General features: G+C 34.9%; 1 protein-coding gene across 1 annotated transcript in view; it reads right to left on the minus strand.

The window, feature by feature from the left end:
* The window catches only part of LOC139700164 (multidrug resistance-associated protein 1-like), a 63240-nt gene extending 48087 nt beyond the window's left edge, over positions 1-15153 (minus strand). The window contains exons 1-13 of the mRNA XM_071598734.1: positions 15079-15153; positions 14841-14944; positions 14308-14484; positions 13998-14123; positions 13748-13885; positions 11563-11688; positions 11247-11440; positions 10871-11083; positions 6199-6373; positions 5809-5977; positions 3529-3680; positions 3315-3452; positions 2409-2555 (exon numbers count right to left, since the gene is read on the minus strand). Coding sequence (XP_071454835.1) covers positions 2409-2555; positions 3315-3452; positions 3529-3680; positions 5809-5977; positions 6199-6373; positions 10871-11083; positions 11247-11440; positions 11563-11688; positions 13748-13885; positions 13998-14123; positions 14308-14484; positions 14841-14873 — 1788 coding nt within the window. The 5' untranslated portion in view covers positions 14874-14944; positions 15079-15153. The remainder of the gene's footprint in view (positions 1-2408; positions 2556-3314; positions 3453-3528; positions 3681-5808; positions 5978-6198; positions 6374-10870; positions 11084-11246; positions 11441-11562; positions 11689-13747; positions 13886-13997; positions 14124-14307; positions 14485-14840; positions 14945-15078) is intronic.
* Positions 15154-16032: the final 879 nt, after the last annotated feature.

Consider the following 16032-nt stretch of genomic DNA (forward strand, 5'->3'; position numbering starts at 1 on the left):
AGCCTGTGCCTTGTGGTCATACCTTGTAATCTGGTACAATCCCTGAAAGATTTTATCTAATGTTTGGGGTAATTTCTCCCAAAAACTTTTGGAATTCTTAAAAAAGTGATAAATATACAGTAACATTTGGAAATTTGAGACTTTTTAGCACCTAACCTGTGTAAGTAATATTTTTTTGGTTCCTCTAAATATTCCCCAAAAATTTCAACAAAATTAGCTCCATACTTTCACCTCAAATCATCTCTTTTGTTGTGACTAATTATTTCAATACCTTTCTGTGATTAGATGAGAATAATTGATTGCAGTTAATAAAGCTAAGGAATATGCAGGAAACAGAAACACATTATACGTATTTGGAATGCATAAATATTATTATTATTTCTGCCATTACTTACATGCTTGGAATTTCATAGGAACAATACATTTTTTCGCAACAATATGGTCTTCCAAGGTGATTTTCTAAATTGGCCTACAACTAAATATTAGTAGAAGTTTTTATGAGAGGCGACTGACAGCTAAGGTCATTTGTGCCATTATGGATGGATGGGAAAGAAAGGGCGGAGAGAAACCCAGTGTCGGCATTCGCCTACCCTAACCAAAAGGTGTCAAGGGGTCTGCAGTTTAAGGTTCCATCAGACAAACGTCGTACTCACTCAAACCTCTCCACAAAGCACTTCAAGTAGGGATCAGGATATCACTGAAAAATATTTGTTGTCTCCAGGATTTGAACCCAGGCCCTCTTGGTGGGGAGTCTTTACGTTAGCCACCGCACCATCCCAATCCCCACAACTAAATACTTATGAAGGAAAGAGGCCAGTATCAACATCGTTAACCATGAGTTTGTAATGCATTTCATCAATAAACCGAAAGAGTACCAGAGTCATCTAGTTAACAGCATAAGGAAAGACACCATCCTTTCTCAAGGGTAGCGTAACAAATGAAACCTAGATTACTTGAAACTTATGTTATCCAGACATGGGATATGAAGAAAAAGGATACACCCCTGAGTTCTAAATACAGTTGAGTGCATTTCAGATCAGTCTGCCTCCCTCCCCTCCTTTTTCGAAAATCCTCAATCCTCACTTTTATGACTGAAGTGCTTGGGTTCAATTCCATGGGACGTCTATGAGCACCCTCAGCATCACCTAAGCTGCGTGATTTTTCTGGTACCCGACCTTCGTGAGAAACCTTAGGTAGAACAGGGATAGGAACTCCCCCCCTTCCCTTGATTTGGGACTTTCACATACCATTTGGCTTAGTACTAGGTGAGCTCTATCCTCACCTATCAAACCAATTTTCGGGTAGATACTATGGTGGAGTGGCATGTAATAAAACTGTATTTTTAACAATACCATGTTGTCAATTGATTCAGAAGGTTTACTTGTACATATAAAAAATTGGTATTTTGTTTACACAACTAATTCCTCAAATAAACTTGAGCAAAATTTGAACAATACATCCTCAATACAATTTTGGTTTAAAACGTCAAGCGAACAATTCCTCCTGAATTTCTAATTTAGAAAATTTACAAACAAACTTTCACTATTTTTTCTAATACTATATAGAAAACTGCCATACAAGAAATCAGTTAATAATAGCTTCTGTCGGTCTTTTCAAATTTTATATTTATATCACTATATACTTGTAAAAGGGATAACTAGTAATATATTTGTTTTGCAATCATGAGTCACCTGTCCCGTGGGCTCATGTATATAAGACGGCCAAATGCAGAGTGGCATTGATCTACCCCGAGGATGATGCACGAATTGAGCATCAAAACATCAGCCAACATGGAACCCCTGACCCAGTGGAAGACCCGAGAAAACTTAATCAAGCAATTACGCTGGGAAAGCGCCAGATCTTACTAAGTAATTTATTTTTAGAATTTCCTTGCTTCCATGCTCAGGTTTACAATATTAGCAAATTACAGAGCACCATCCTCAACTGTGGATTTAAAACCATGTTATATCACATATTCATTCTGTTCTATTATATTTAGATGGTTTAATAAGACCCTCGCCTTCTTCATAAGGTATCAAAAGAAAAATAATAGAATGCTGTGCCAGGACCTTAGGGAATAATCATTTTTCTTCTTTATTAATGAATTAAAATTCAAATTGGTGTGAGTTTGAAGTCACTCAATAATTTGTGCAAAATAACTGCTTAGTTCATTAGCTGCTTCTTGTGAACAAGATAGGGAAATAGATAGATGTCAGTCTCTAAAGATAATATTCTATCAATACTTTTCATCTAGTAATGTTGACTGTTTTATGTAGACAATCTTTTATGCTTTAAGGCTCTTCAGACCTCACTAAGGCAATTAAATAAATAATAAAACATATCATAAAATAATGGGATCATAGTGAACAAATATATACAAACTAAGGCATATATAATGATTTCCTTACCTGAACTAAGCTTGATATCATGAATGGAAGCATGTACAGAGGAAACCGCAAAATATTGAAGAGTGACAATGATACAAAGGCTGTCTGAGAGTCCAAGACATGACTTTCATCCACAAGCACAAAGGTTGCAAATGACGCTAATGACACCTGAAAAATAAAAAAACACATGCAATGAAGTCTGTATCATCAACATTAATGGAGTTATCTAGGCTAAAATAAAGTAAAAATGCAAAAAAAAACAGGAGAAATTACTACCCAAAAGGAAATCTAGATAAATACAAACACTATGTGCATTTGGATGGCATAAAATATATTATCTTTAATACTGATTCATAAATCATATTAGTGCATTTATTTATGAAGAATCAATGATTTATGTGATTCCACAACAATAATTGTGAGAGAAGGGAGAAATAAAATTTCAGTGGTGAATTGCTGACGAATTGGCACCAAGAATGGTAACACTTATTCATTATGTATAGCATGACTTGAAAAATCTGGAGAATTTAGACTAGACAGATTCATAGAATTCAATGTAGCATACATATGAATTACACAGTAAGTATGGCTCAATAGGTAATGCAATTAATAAATGAAAAAGAAAAACTTTGTTCCAATCCACCACTTTATTTCAGGTACAACTAGTTTCGACGCTACGGCGTCATCCTCAGGTACAGGTACATAGCGTCGAAACTAGTCGTACCTGAAATAAAGTGGTGGATTGGAACAAAGTTTTTCTTTTTCATTTATTAAAATGAACTTCCACAAAGTTGAGGCTGAAACTATTGAGAGGTAATGCAATTCTTTTTGTTCCATTCATGTGTGGCTGAACTACCTTTTAGAAATAGACAGAAGAGATATTTTCATGAAATAAAGAAATAATATTTTTTTTAATTGAGTTTTTACCAGGAAAGGGGCACATGACCAAACAAATGATGTTCCTGAGCTTAGGTAGGCAGAAAGGCGTAGCACCCTCAACTCTTTATTCCTAATGTTCAACACTTGCTCTTCAAAAGAAGGCTCCCAAGCATATAATTTTAAAACCTGAAAAATGTACAAATAAACATTAAAAATTTCAAAGTGAAATTAAAAGCATTAGCAATTTATTAAATAGACCTACCTTAATCCCATTTAAGACCTCATTCATTAATTTCACTCTTTGGTCTTTATATTTCATTTGGCTTATTTGAAGATTTTTTATCTGATTGGCTACATAGAGGTTAAGGGGTATTAGCAAAAGCATGACCCCCAAACCAGAAAGAACAGCAGGTCCTAAAAAGAAATATAAAATATTAAAAGCACTATTACTCCAAATCCTCTACCAAATTCTTTGATGGATAAATGGAAACTCTGTCTTGGGATGCATCAGCATATGACATCAACACCAAACGTTTTGAAGCAAAAAGTAAACATAACAACTCTTTTAAGTGCCAGTGTCGTGGTGAGCAACGCTAATGAATTTTTCCCAAAACACCAGCATTGCTCTCGGCAACCCCTTACTAAATGGCTATAAATGTAAGCAACAATGGAATAATTCTTATTTTTCTGCAAATTTCTCTTCTTTTGTGCCCAATTATAAAGTTTTATTCTTTAAGAAAGTTATGACAAATAACACTGTTTTACAGACATTTTGCATAAATTCTGCATTTCTCTTCAAAATAGCCAGGGAAATGTTCACATGAAATTAAGAAACTACATATCCCATTGAAAAGGTTGAACAAGACAATTTACAGCCCTTCATTTACAAATACCAACTATTTGACAACCAATTAATTTTTACCACAAAGTAGCCACTACATTTAACTTTAAGTTAATAACTTGGTAGTCAAAGCAAGTTTTAACTGGGCTTGAGAAACCCTTGCTCTCGTGAGTATATGGTCGTATCCATGTGCAGTCTTGTATATGCCTTCTCATGACTAAAGATCAAGAGGATTTCTATCATAAATGTATATCTGAGTAATGATAGTTCTTAGCATTCCTAGAGTATGAGCAGCACATTTCTGACAGTGATTGTGCAAATATTTTAATTCAATTGTAAGTAATATTCTCCCACTTAAAAATGACTTTGATTTGGCTAACTTTATGTGAACATGGGAAGGCCCAGACGTACCCAGCATGACTGAGGGATGGCGGTAGTTGTTTGAAAAATTACTGTACTAGAGAGTACGCTACCTATAGAGCATATGCTTCAAGTTTGAAGACACTATGTTGTTTAGTATTTGTTTGGCAGCCATCAATAGTAAACGTTTTCAGTGAATTTGTGAAACTGGAGAAAATTGGCCATCGTTATGTGACACAATATTTTTATTTGAAAGGCCTCAGCCCAACCAAAGTTGAACTGGATTCTACTCTGGGGGAGTCTACTCCCTTGTTTACAACAGTAAAATTCTAGGAGGCAGAGGTTAAACGAGGCCGAATGAGCTGTCAAGATGAGTATCGCATTGGTCGACCAAATGAGGTGACGACTCCAGAAATGGTGAAGAAAATACACAAAGTGATACTGGATGAACGTCGACTTAAACTGCGCGAGCTTGCAGACATAGTGGGCATTTCAAAAAGTGCTGTACTTTGCATATTAATTGAAAATTTGGACATGAGCACGCTGTTTGCAAGATGGGTGCCTCGTTTGCTCTCACTTGAACAAACCCAGTGTCATAAAGATGTTTCAATTGAGTGTTTAGCAAAGTTTCACAGCACCAAAGCAGAATTTTTGCACCATTTCATAACCATGGATGAAACGGGTCCATTACCTCGCACCCGAGACAAAAGAACTAACAAAACAATGGATTCAAAAGGGAGAATCGACTCCAAAGAAGGCAAAGACCATTTCATCTGCAGGCATGGTCATGGCCTCTGTTTTTTGGGATGCGCGAGGGATAACTATCAACAGTGAATATTATGGGAACTTATTCAACATTAAATCGAAGAAATCAAGCAAAAGCGGCCGCATTTGGCAAAGAAGAAAGTGTTGTTTCATCAAGAATGTGCACCAGCTCACAAATCCGTTATTGCAATGGCCAAAATTCATGAATGAAAGTTTGATATGTTACCTCATGCACCCTATTTGCCAGATTTAGCCCTCTTGGATTATTTTCTGTCAGCAAACTGGAAAAAATGGCTCGGTGGCCAAGATTTTCCAACTATGAAGAAGTGACGTCGGCAGTTAATGACTATTTTAATACATTTTTCCTAAATTTCTGTGTTTTCTTTGTTGAGTCAGGTACTTCTGGGATTACCCTCACACCATGATGCTTAGTGATAATGTAATAGTAAAGAGTAGTGCCTCAGATAAGGTTTTGAGATCATACAGTATGTTTTATTCAAAGATATCACAGGAAATATGCACATAAAGGATAAACATATAGCACATTAAGAGAAAGGCTAACTGAACTATATTTACCTAAAATTTGCCACAAGAAGTACAAAGCCAGTCCAATCTGAAGAGGTGCAGACCAAAACATGTTTAAATGTAACGCCACATCCAAAAAGCGCTGTGCATCAACTGACATTAAATTAACTATTTCTCCAATAGTAGACTCTCGTCGAGCAGCATTTGACATACGCAGTGCCTAAAAATAGAAATCTATGCATCAACCAGTACAAATCCTGTAAAATCATCTTTAATAGCGAAAGGTGAAATTTATAAATGTATTTATGAAATAACTTCAAACACACTTTAATAATTCACCGCCGCAATAAAATATGCCTTATCCAATTTGCTAGTTTTCCTGTCCATAGTGATATCTGCTGCCAGTGAGGAATTCCAAAGTAAAAAATCAATTTCACTTACCTTCCTGTATATAGAAGAAACCAATGCACTCCGGATATTCATGCCGACAAGATACATTCGATGATAATATTGTGATAAAATAATTGTTTGAAGAATAGATGCTAGGAACATTAAAATAGCAAAAAGATATCCCTTCCACATATTATCACCACTTTCCACATGTGCTATCACAGCACTGAAAAAAAGGAAAAAATAAAATTAGCATTCAATGACATAGTAATATAAAAACATATATGCAGGCTGAGAATCAGCCATTTGATCTTAAAGTTTTATGATACCCAGTCAGATTTTGGCTGGTCAAAGCCCAAAGGCAAAATGACCTCAGCTATTGACGTATCCTTAAAACCACAAAACCCAAATATCGATATAAGGTAGTGAAATATAAGGTGATACATACATAAGTAGACATACCAAAGTAGAAAGGTCTATGGAATTTTAGCCAAACCATATAAACTCTTACAACATTTGTTTAATTATATTTCTGTTAATATTTCAACCAATCAATCAATGCCTGTTAGCAAATTCATATTTACTATTAAATAAGGTATTGTAGGGGATTATAATCTATCACCTATGATACCATGATGCACATCTACGAGGGTAACCCCAGAAGTACCCGGCCCAGCAAGGAAAACACATAAATTTTGGAAAAAATTTACTTTTCAACGTAATCTTCTTTCAGCTCTATACACTTTTCCCAGCAATGTTCAATAAGTTGGATACCCTTTTTATAACAAGAACTGTCTTGCACGTCAAAATAGCCATTATCTGCTGACATCACTTCTTCACATTTGGAAAATCTTTGACCACGGAGCCATTTTTTCAAGTTCGCGAACAGAAAATAATCTGAGGGGGCTAACCCTGGCAAATAGGGTGCATGAGGTAGCAATTCAAACTTTAATTCATGAAGGTTTTTTATCCATTGCAATAATGGATTTGTGAGCTGGTGCATTGTCTTGATGAAACAACACTTTCTTCTTTCCCAAATGCTGCCACTTTTGCTTGATTTATTCGCTTTAATGTTGAATAAGTTCACATAATACTCACTGTTGATAGTTTTTCCTTTTTCAAGATAGTCAATGAAAATTATCCCTCGCGCATCCCAAAAAGCGGAGGCCATGACCATGCCTGCAGATGAAACGGTCTTCGCCTTCTTTGGAGTCGGTTCTCCTTTTTGAATCCATTGTTTTGATTGTTCTTTTGTCTCGGGTGTGAACTAATGGACCCATGTTTCATCCATGGTTGTGAAACTGCACAAAAATTCTGCTTTGTTGCTAAGAAACTTTACTAAACACTCAATCGAAAAACCTTCATGTCACTGGTTTTGCTCGAGTGTGAGCAAGCATGGCACCAATCTTGCACACAGCTTTCTGATGCCCAAATTTTCAATTAATATGCGATGTACCGCACTGTTTGAAATCACTAAGTGGATTTTCTTTAGAATACAGTTCAACTTTTATATTGGCTGAGCTGAGGCCTTCCAAATAAAAGTATTGTATCACATAATGATGACTAATTTTCTCCATTTTCACAATTTTACTGAAAACGTTCACTATTGATGGCTGCCAAACAAATACTAAACAATGTAGCACCTTCAAACTTGAAACATATGGCTTTATAAATTGCGTACCTTCTAAAAAAGTGATATTTTTCAAAGAACTACCACCATCTCTAGGTCAGGCAGGGTACTTCTGGGCCACCCTCGTGGTTATAAAATACAAGAAATGTGATATGTTAGGTAGGTTATGGGAAATCTGTAGCACACAAAACCCTACTCGAATACTGTTTCACAGTCAAATTTTGTCTGCTGCATTGCTTCCTGGGAAGAACAAATCACAGGCATCACGTGTATGTCCACGTGTCATTACTATTATCATGATTCATACATGGTAAGATCAGTTAGGATCTGCATTTTGTGGCAATCTTAATATATATCTCATCTATCTAGGCATGCACTCAGAAATTAATGAGTCAAGTGATTTTGAGGCAAATTTATTTTACACAAAATGCTAACCAATCATCATTATACAAGAAATTGAAAAATAGAATAAATGTTAAATAGGCTGAGTAAAGGGTCACAGCTCAGAGCAACATATATTCCAGTCTTCAGTTCCAGTAACACCCATTCAAATTGAATTGGTAATTCAAAGCAACTATGACTCCTTTGAGACAATGACTGCTTTGTGAAATTGTATGCATGGTAATTCAAAACAACATTGAGTTCCTTTTAAACCCATACAAATTCATATGGTAGAAGGACAGTAGGATGTATCTTAACTGGCTAAAGTATTGGTCGAACGTTGAGGGGTTCAGGTTCGAATCCCAGTCAAAGCAAATGACTTTTACACTATGAAATTTTGGATTGGTTAAGTTGTAGGAATTATCATGAATGCCAAGAAACATTTAGCACAATAAACTGTTTTGGTGTTTTGCAAACCTCCCAACCACAGTAGTTAGCATGGCACATGACCTTGTAATTGCAGTCCTGACCGAGTTTGGATATATTCAAAAGGAAGTTTTAATTCGAGATTACCTTAAGTAGAAAAGGAAAATTGATATTGAGCCTGACAAGAGAGCACCTAACAAGCATGCATTAATATAAACTTTGAAAGATAACTGCATGCTACTAAAAACATTTCTGCATTCATGGCTATAATTATTACACCTTATATTTGATTCTGGTAGGCAAACAATTTTTTTTCCCTTCCTACCACTGTTTTCTGTCTCCAGTTTTTTTAAAAGTAACTGAAGTTCAATTGCTATCATAGCAGGGTGGTTCAACCAGATAGTTGATAGGCCAGCCTATTTACCATATTTCAAATACTGAAGTCCTCCCACAGGCATGGATTTTGCATCAACTCAAATGGTCAACGGCTCAATGGTGGGGGAGTTGCTCTTCTCTGTAACCACAGAGCATAACAGCAGGGTATGGAGCCAACCCACTAGCAAGCAAGAAGCTGTCCCCACCCACATAAGTGACACCATAAATGGTCCATATTTTTAACAATAAGGGGCACAAATGTTACTATCACCAATTGTGAAATAAAATCTATTTACTTATTCACATGAGGATTCACCTGTTTTCAAGTAGTTAGGTGAATTTTTTATTTAGACTCGTATTTGCATTAAAATGGTCTCCACATAGCAATGTTTGATTTTCTCTGATGAAGCTTATGTCACCTCCAAGTAGACAGAAACCTTGAACCTTCTCCATTCCAAATCATTTGAAACTGCAGAAGAAATATTCCTTGGGTGCATAAGTGTGATGTTGTTTTAAAGTTCCAGACAGCAGTATGTACATGGAAAGTGCTCTCATAATGAAACTCATCTATAATTGAAATATTCAAGCTTGGGCCTCTACCCAAATGAAATTTAACTACGTGATCTCCATCGAAACTGAAAATATCATTTTTCTCTTATGACAATCATACAAGCATGGATGCTAAATGCTATCATACTACATATTTGCTCGAGCTTACTGCAAAAAAACAATAATACATTAATATGAAGCTGTAAAAAGGGATACTTAAATCAATAACAGGGGTATAGTATTAAGTTCCAAAAGGTAAAAATATCTTTCAACTAAGACACTATTAACTAAAAAATATATTGTTAGAATTTCAGTTACAACACTCAAGTTGAATCCTCAAAAACAAAAAAAATTGAAATAAACTGTGGGTGATGCTGCAGCAGCAACTTTTAACGGAGTCATCTGCTAACACGCATTTCAATGCAACAATTTCAGAGTGTAAAAAGAGAATGATTTTTACACTCTGAAATTGTTGCATTAAAAAAAATTTGGTTATTGATAGGTTTAATTCAATATATTTCCTTAATAATTATTAAGCATTATTTATGCAATCTTCATTGAACTACAATGAACCCACCTTTTGATTTGCAGACCATACTATGTTATACATATCATTATTATGCCAAATGCATAAAAGGTATGAGATCTCTGCAAGGACCTACTTTCGCAAGGTAAATTACGTTCTTAAGACATACATCCTACAATAGTTCTGGCTCAATCAAATGTGTTGAATCATCTACTTATGAATATTTTGGCTGGTATTTTCCCAGCCTAAATTATTTCAGGGTACTCGCTTATTTTAAGGATTCCAATTCCTACTTTTTCCCTATTTTAATGACAACTGCGCTCTTATTTTACTGATCATTCTTAACAATTCAGTCAAATGACACAGACCTATAAAGAAAGTAAAATGATGGACACTGAAAAAAATTTATTCTTTTGAACACAGAGTATGTAGTAGTGTTAACCCTTCTTTTTCCTACTTAAAATTCAAAGTCCAAACCTTAAATTGTATTATTTAAAATAAAAACCAAACTCACCAGAAGCTACGGTACAAATAAATAAATAGGTCACACCAATTTTAATCTTTACACACCCCACCTACCACTAGCATATCACTGTCAAAACTATATTAGTTCAAGTGAATTCCCAGTAGATGAACACATTCCAACTCAGATAAAATCCAACTGATCACAAAATGGAAAAGAACATCATTCTCATTTTGTATATCATATTCACAACTTTCTCAAAAACTAGGCTCTTTTTCACAATGTTTCAAAAACTCAAGTATTCCTTAATATTTTCCAAATTTCCCCGATAGCCACCACCCCTGGTTTGAGAGAAAATTCTTATGGAGCTTACCTAAGCAGCTGAGGATTGACAAAAGTCAAAATATCCTGAAACATTTTCAGGGAAGCACCAATTATGAATGAGTTACCAAATGCTTTACATATGGCAGGTACAATTGAAGCTTTGCTTTTTTTCGAAGTATCTCCTCTTCTATGGCTCTTTTTATGACTACTGTCTTTTAATACTACATTGGAGCCATGTGCCCGCGATAAGGAATAAAAAGATCTGGGAAAAAAAGGAAAAAATTAAGCATGCAAACTTGGAAAACACAAGGTTGTCACATAGATACTTTCCAGAACTATTTATAACTATCAAAAATGTATTAAACCAAAGTTATATTACTTAAAAATATCACTTAAGAATGAAAATTCATGGTGAATTAGCTTACACAGTGCTCAATTTCAAACTTTGACTCCAATATCTGTTGAAAATGGGGAAAACTTCAGCAGCTGAATCTTCAAATTTCACACTCCACAGATCCTTTGACTCTAATGGTCTTCTAAATCCTATCCATGAGAGTCCATCAAACCATGAAAACAACATTCTGGACAAAAATGAAGCTCCTATTTCAGGACAAGGATTCTATTGGAAGAAGAAGTTAACAAAAGTTCGATAACTTATGCCTACAAGCTATAACCAAAAATTTTAGTTTAAACTTCTAATGACAAATCATCAAAGTAACATCAGCAAAGAAGGAGACTTACCTTCAGAGGGGGGCAAAAAAGTTTCTTCGGGGGAGCATCAGCAAAACAATTTAGAAACAACTGACAGACAATGAGAGGAAAGTAAATCATAAATAAAATAAATGATGTCCGTAACCCAGTTGAATCCTGTAAGATGAAACAACAATTACTATTAGAATCAATTTCCCCTCTCAAGGAACCAAATTTGAATTTCATAGAAGAAAACAAATGGCACTGCATGCCTGCAAATCATAAATATATATCCATATGCATGTTAATTGCTAGTTTCAATATGCCTCAATTCAAATCAGATGCAATTCACATTTTGGAGAACATGAGGCAACAATGTTGGAAGATATTTGGCTAACCGTTAAGTGGATAGTCAAAGATTAAATACCGAAGAAAACAGAATGAAGGAGACCAAGTAACATTGGGAGAATAAAATTATTGCTGCATTAAAATATCCATTCAATGCTATTTTCCCAATATTAATCCAATTAAGTCGAAAAGTTGCATTAGCCAATGCATTTGGGCCAAATACATTTGAAACAACAATGGATCCACATACACGGCAAACATATTGGGTGAGCTTACTTAGGAGTAGGCCATGTAGCTACAAATACCCATATGATATACAGTCCTCCCTCATATCAACTGAGAGAAAGATATGTGGCTCAAAAGGAAATTTTGCATAGAAAATAATTTCCTTTCATTCTTTACTCTGCTCGATGCTCTGATATTCAACTCCCAAACAAGTCAGCATCTACTGGTCATAGTTACTTCTGCTTTCTGACGACTAACTACTTAGAACATTTGGCATTCATTATTACTGATTTGAATATTCATGTAAATTTTGGATGTAATATGTCTTAACTTGTCTTTCCATGGAGTTTGTTCTCTTTTCACTCATCTTCTTCCTTTGCGCTAATGTAAACCTCTGGCTCATGTGCATCTCAGAGTGATTTGACTGGGATCTACACTCCACTCAACCATGCACCTTGGGGTAATTTTGCTTGAATCTGGCTCTAATGTGTCTAAGGATGATTTTGTTAGTTTTGGACCACTGCATCCTGGTGCACCACAAGATTACTCTGGGCATATATGCCCTTGCTATACACTAATGTTGCTCCCCATTCTGAGCATGAGTATTTGGCATAACATTTTCCAGAAGCCTTCTTGGGGAGAGGAAGAGGATTTGTTCCTGCGTAAAACAGAGTAAACTTGAGGGATGAGAAGTGTGGTGGGTGCTTCTTGAGGCTCAAGCGGCAGATGCAAATGAAATGGCCACAAGGGAAAGGTTCTGCATTAAGCGCAGTCTTTTGTAGAGTGATTTTCAGCAAAAAATCTCACACGAACTCTCTATCGTGGTAAACCTTGAAGATAGAGTCAAACAGCAAGATACTCTGTAGAACTGATGCAGTTGTCCCGTTCACCATCATGGGATATAATGGTAAAATGCTCTGAGTTGTTTCAGTCCCACTAGCCTCATGATTAGCTTGTACACCTCCCTTAGCTGAGTGTCACACAAGGAATAAGAGAGGGCCTTGGAACAGACATTCTTCATCTCATGAGATGGGAAAAATCTTCCACACAGATGCATTCATGCATTGCTTCCTTGTTTCTATGCTTCATTTCTTTTAGCATTAGAGTTGCCTCTTGGTGATTAATGTCTTCTTCGCTTAAACTACACTCCACTTGATATCTTTAGAAAGATCAGCAAAGTAGTTTTTCACAATTTTTTTTGACTCCACCAGGATTTATCTATTGAACTTCAGCCTTGTAGTCCAAATCACAAATCCTATATTACTGCTGCCCCCAATGAATGCCTAAAACAGAGTACTATCGTCCATATTCCTAAGTTATTTAAGCAACTATCTATCTTTGCTACTGCCAACAGCCCCTCCAAACACCTCATTTATAATTTCTTCTGACTACTTGTAACTGTCTCTGAGAAAACTGGTCAAGCATCTTTGCATCAGTAAAAGAACGTCAATCATTATTAACAGCTAAATAATCCCTATGTTTGGTTTTTAAAAGTGGCGCTCAGACTTATTTAGCCCTTTCACTAAAATTTCTTGAGTTGTTTTACCCTCCAATCCATTGGACACTTGATGATATGATAAATTTTCATAATTTTTTTCTTTGAATGGCCAACTGCATTCAATAATATAAACAGAAGGTACCTATCATGCATGAAATTACTTACATAACGTGAGGAGTTTATCAGGAGTGATCTGTAATGCACTGATTCACACATAACAAGAAGCAACCAGAAGATGAACTGCAATCCAGAAGTCCTTATACCTCTTTTAAGGTTCCAATGCAGTATTAACATGGAATATGCCTGTTAATATAATTTTAAGTAATTATGGAATCCTCACAAGGGCTAAAGCAGAATAAATAACGGTCATCAGCAAAGATAATTGAATACAAACGAGATGATTGCAGGTACTCACAAAAGAGAATAATCGAATGATGGGTGCACAATGATCTGCTGGGAAAAGCTTTTCACCTGACAGGTCTAAGTCACATATGTGTGCCAAATCAACAAGTGTGACTACAATTATTACAAATTTAACTATCTGAAATATAAATAAATAATTAATCATAATAGTGTAAGTTAGAGACATTCGATTAAAGCAAATGAAAGCATACGAGAGCAAATAAAAACTACATTGCAGCATAAAAGAAATGGCGTGCTATGAATCAGTAATAAAGTACCTTATCAAATTATTAACAATAAATATGAATACGAAATTTACTCACATATTTTGAAACATTTAACCATGACCATGGTATATTTTTATTCTTACTTTTATAAGCATGGTAAAAATCAAGAGGTGAAAATAGCCATAAAAATGCACAAGGTGTCCACACAAGTACAGTTTTTTGAAAGCATATCGTTAAGTCGGGGTTGTCAGTATGCCATGTAACGTTCAAGTCCTAGAAAAATGAATGAAAATAAAATGATTTAAAAATGGCAAAATAATCACTTCCTGCCCCTTCCTGCATTCTTATACTCGTTTAGACGATTGATAATTATAAGTTTGCTATCTTTCTATGGAAGTACATTTTCAAAAATATTATTGACAACATTTAACTTTGACAGCTAAGAAGTTTGGAATCGGGAATAAGTTAACACTCAATTGAACTGAATATATGAATAAGATGTATATACAGATGGGAACGAATTAAAAGTGGAAAAACTCACAGCACCATACTTATTACCTTACATTCGGTTATTGAGTAATAACTTTTTCGACAATAAACTTGACAATGTATTTAAGAAATAGACTTACCCAAAAAGGTGACCCACAAAATGAAGTCAACATTTTATATTTTTAAATAATCAATAAAAACAGCGAAAATCTAACGAAGAATGAACAAAAGTTGCTTTCATAACCTGTAATGAACAATATGGTTGCTTATAGAAATAATTAATGTTTTCATTCGAGGACTAAATGATGAAATAATGAAAGTTTTACCATGGCCCTTAGCAATCAAACCATTACCACGGAAATGCCCAGTCTTACTTACTTAACGAATGTAATTAAGTCACTTGAGGGACGACTTGAAATACTAAAAAATACAAATTAATACGAGCGGTCAAACATATTGAAGTGCTTTACGTATGTCTTTTGTTGACTCATGTTTCCGAACGAATTGAAAGCGCTAATTCTCCCGCCTTGTTTAAATATTGCCTAATCTGCATCAATTTATTTTTAATAGCGCAAAAATAATTATATAATTAGTAAGAATAAGTGTTTAATTCATCCTGTACTTTTATACTTTATGCATGGAGTCTAACGAATTTCTTTAAGAATACTACCAACAAGTTTCACGTACTCAGAATCAAGGGTCAATATAATTATACCAACTTGTTTAAATTTATCAAGACTCCATTCTAATGACAAATAATTTGATTGAATATTTTTCTAATTTAAATATTTATGTGGCTTGTTCCACTTACGGTCACGCCTGTTATTAAGGTTCCTTTTATTACCACTAGATGTAATGTTTTTTACCATGTATTCATTAAAAAACTAAAGATTTTTTCTATCAATGTATCCTCCAATGTGAGGTAGCAATGAATACCGCAGGAATATTTGCGACGTCAATACGGCTGAGAGAGCCTTTAAAAGTTCTTTGTAAAGAATTATTTTTTGAGTCGATTCATTTTCACTGATTTTCTTGTTAAACTGACATTCATTTTTTATATTTTTCTTTATTCTTTTATACAGTTATTTTTATATTGTCTACATCCTTTTATTTGTGCTCAAATTTACTAAATAAAAGATTAATCAGCTGGTAAATAAATTCTACTGCACTATACTGAGTTATTCCTTGTAATTTTGCCTGGCATTCTTCAAATGCACTAAATCATTTGGGATGACAATACATTATTAAGCCTAACCTTCATGCGAGAAGATATACATCAGAAAGACAAAACCGGATAAAAATAAGAGGCTCCTACAGAAAATCCTGGTCGAT

The sequence above is a fragment of the Hetaerina americana genome, unplaced genomic scaffold, assembly GCF_022747635.1.
Source record: "Hetaerina americana unplaced genomic scaffold, ioHetAmer1.1.p SCAF_10, whole genome shotgun sequence".
Taxonomy (NCBI): domain Eukaryota; kingdom Metazoa; phylum Arthropoda; class Insecta; order Odonata; family Calopterygidae; genus Hetaerina; species Hetaerina americana.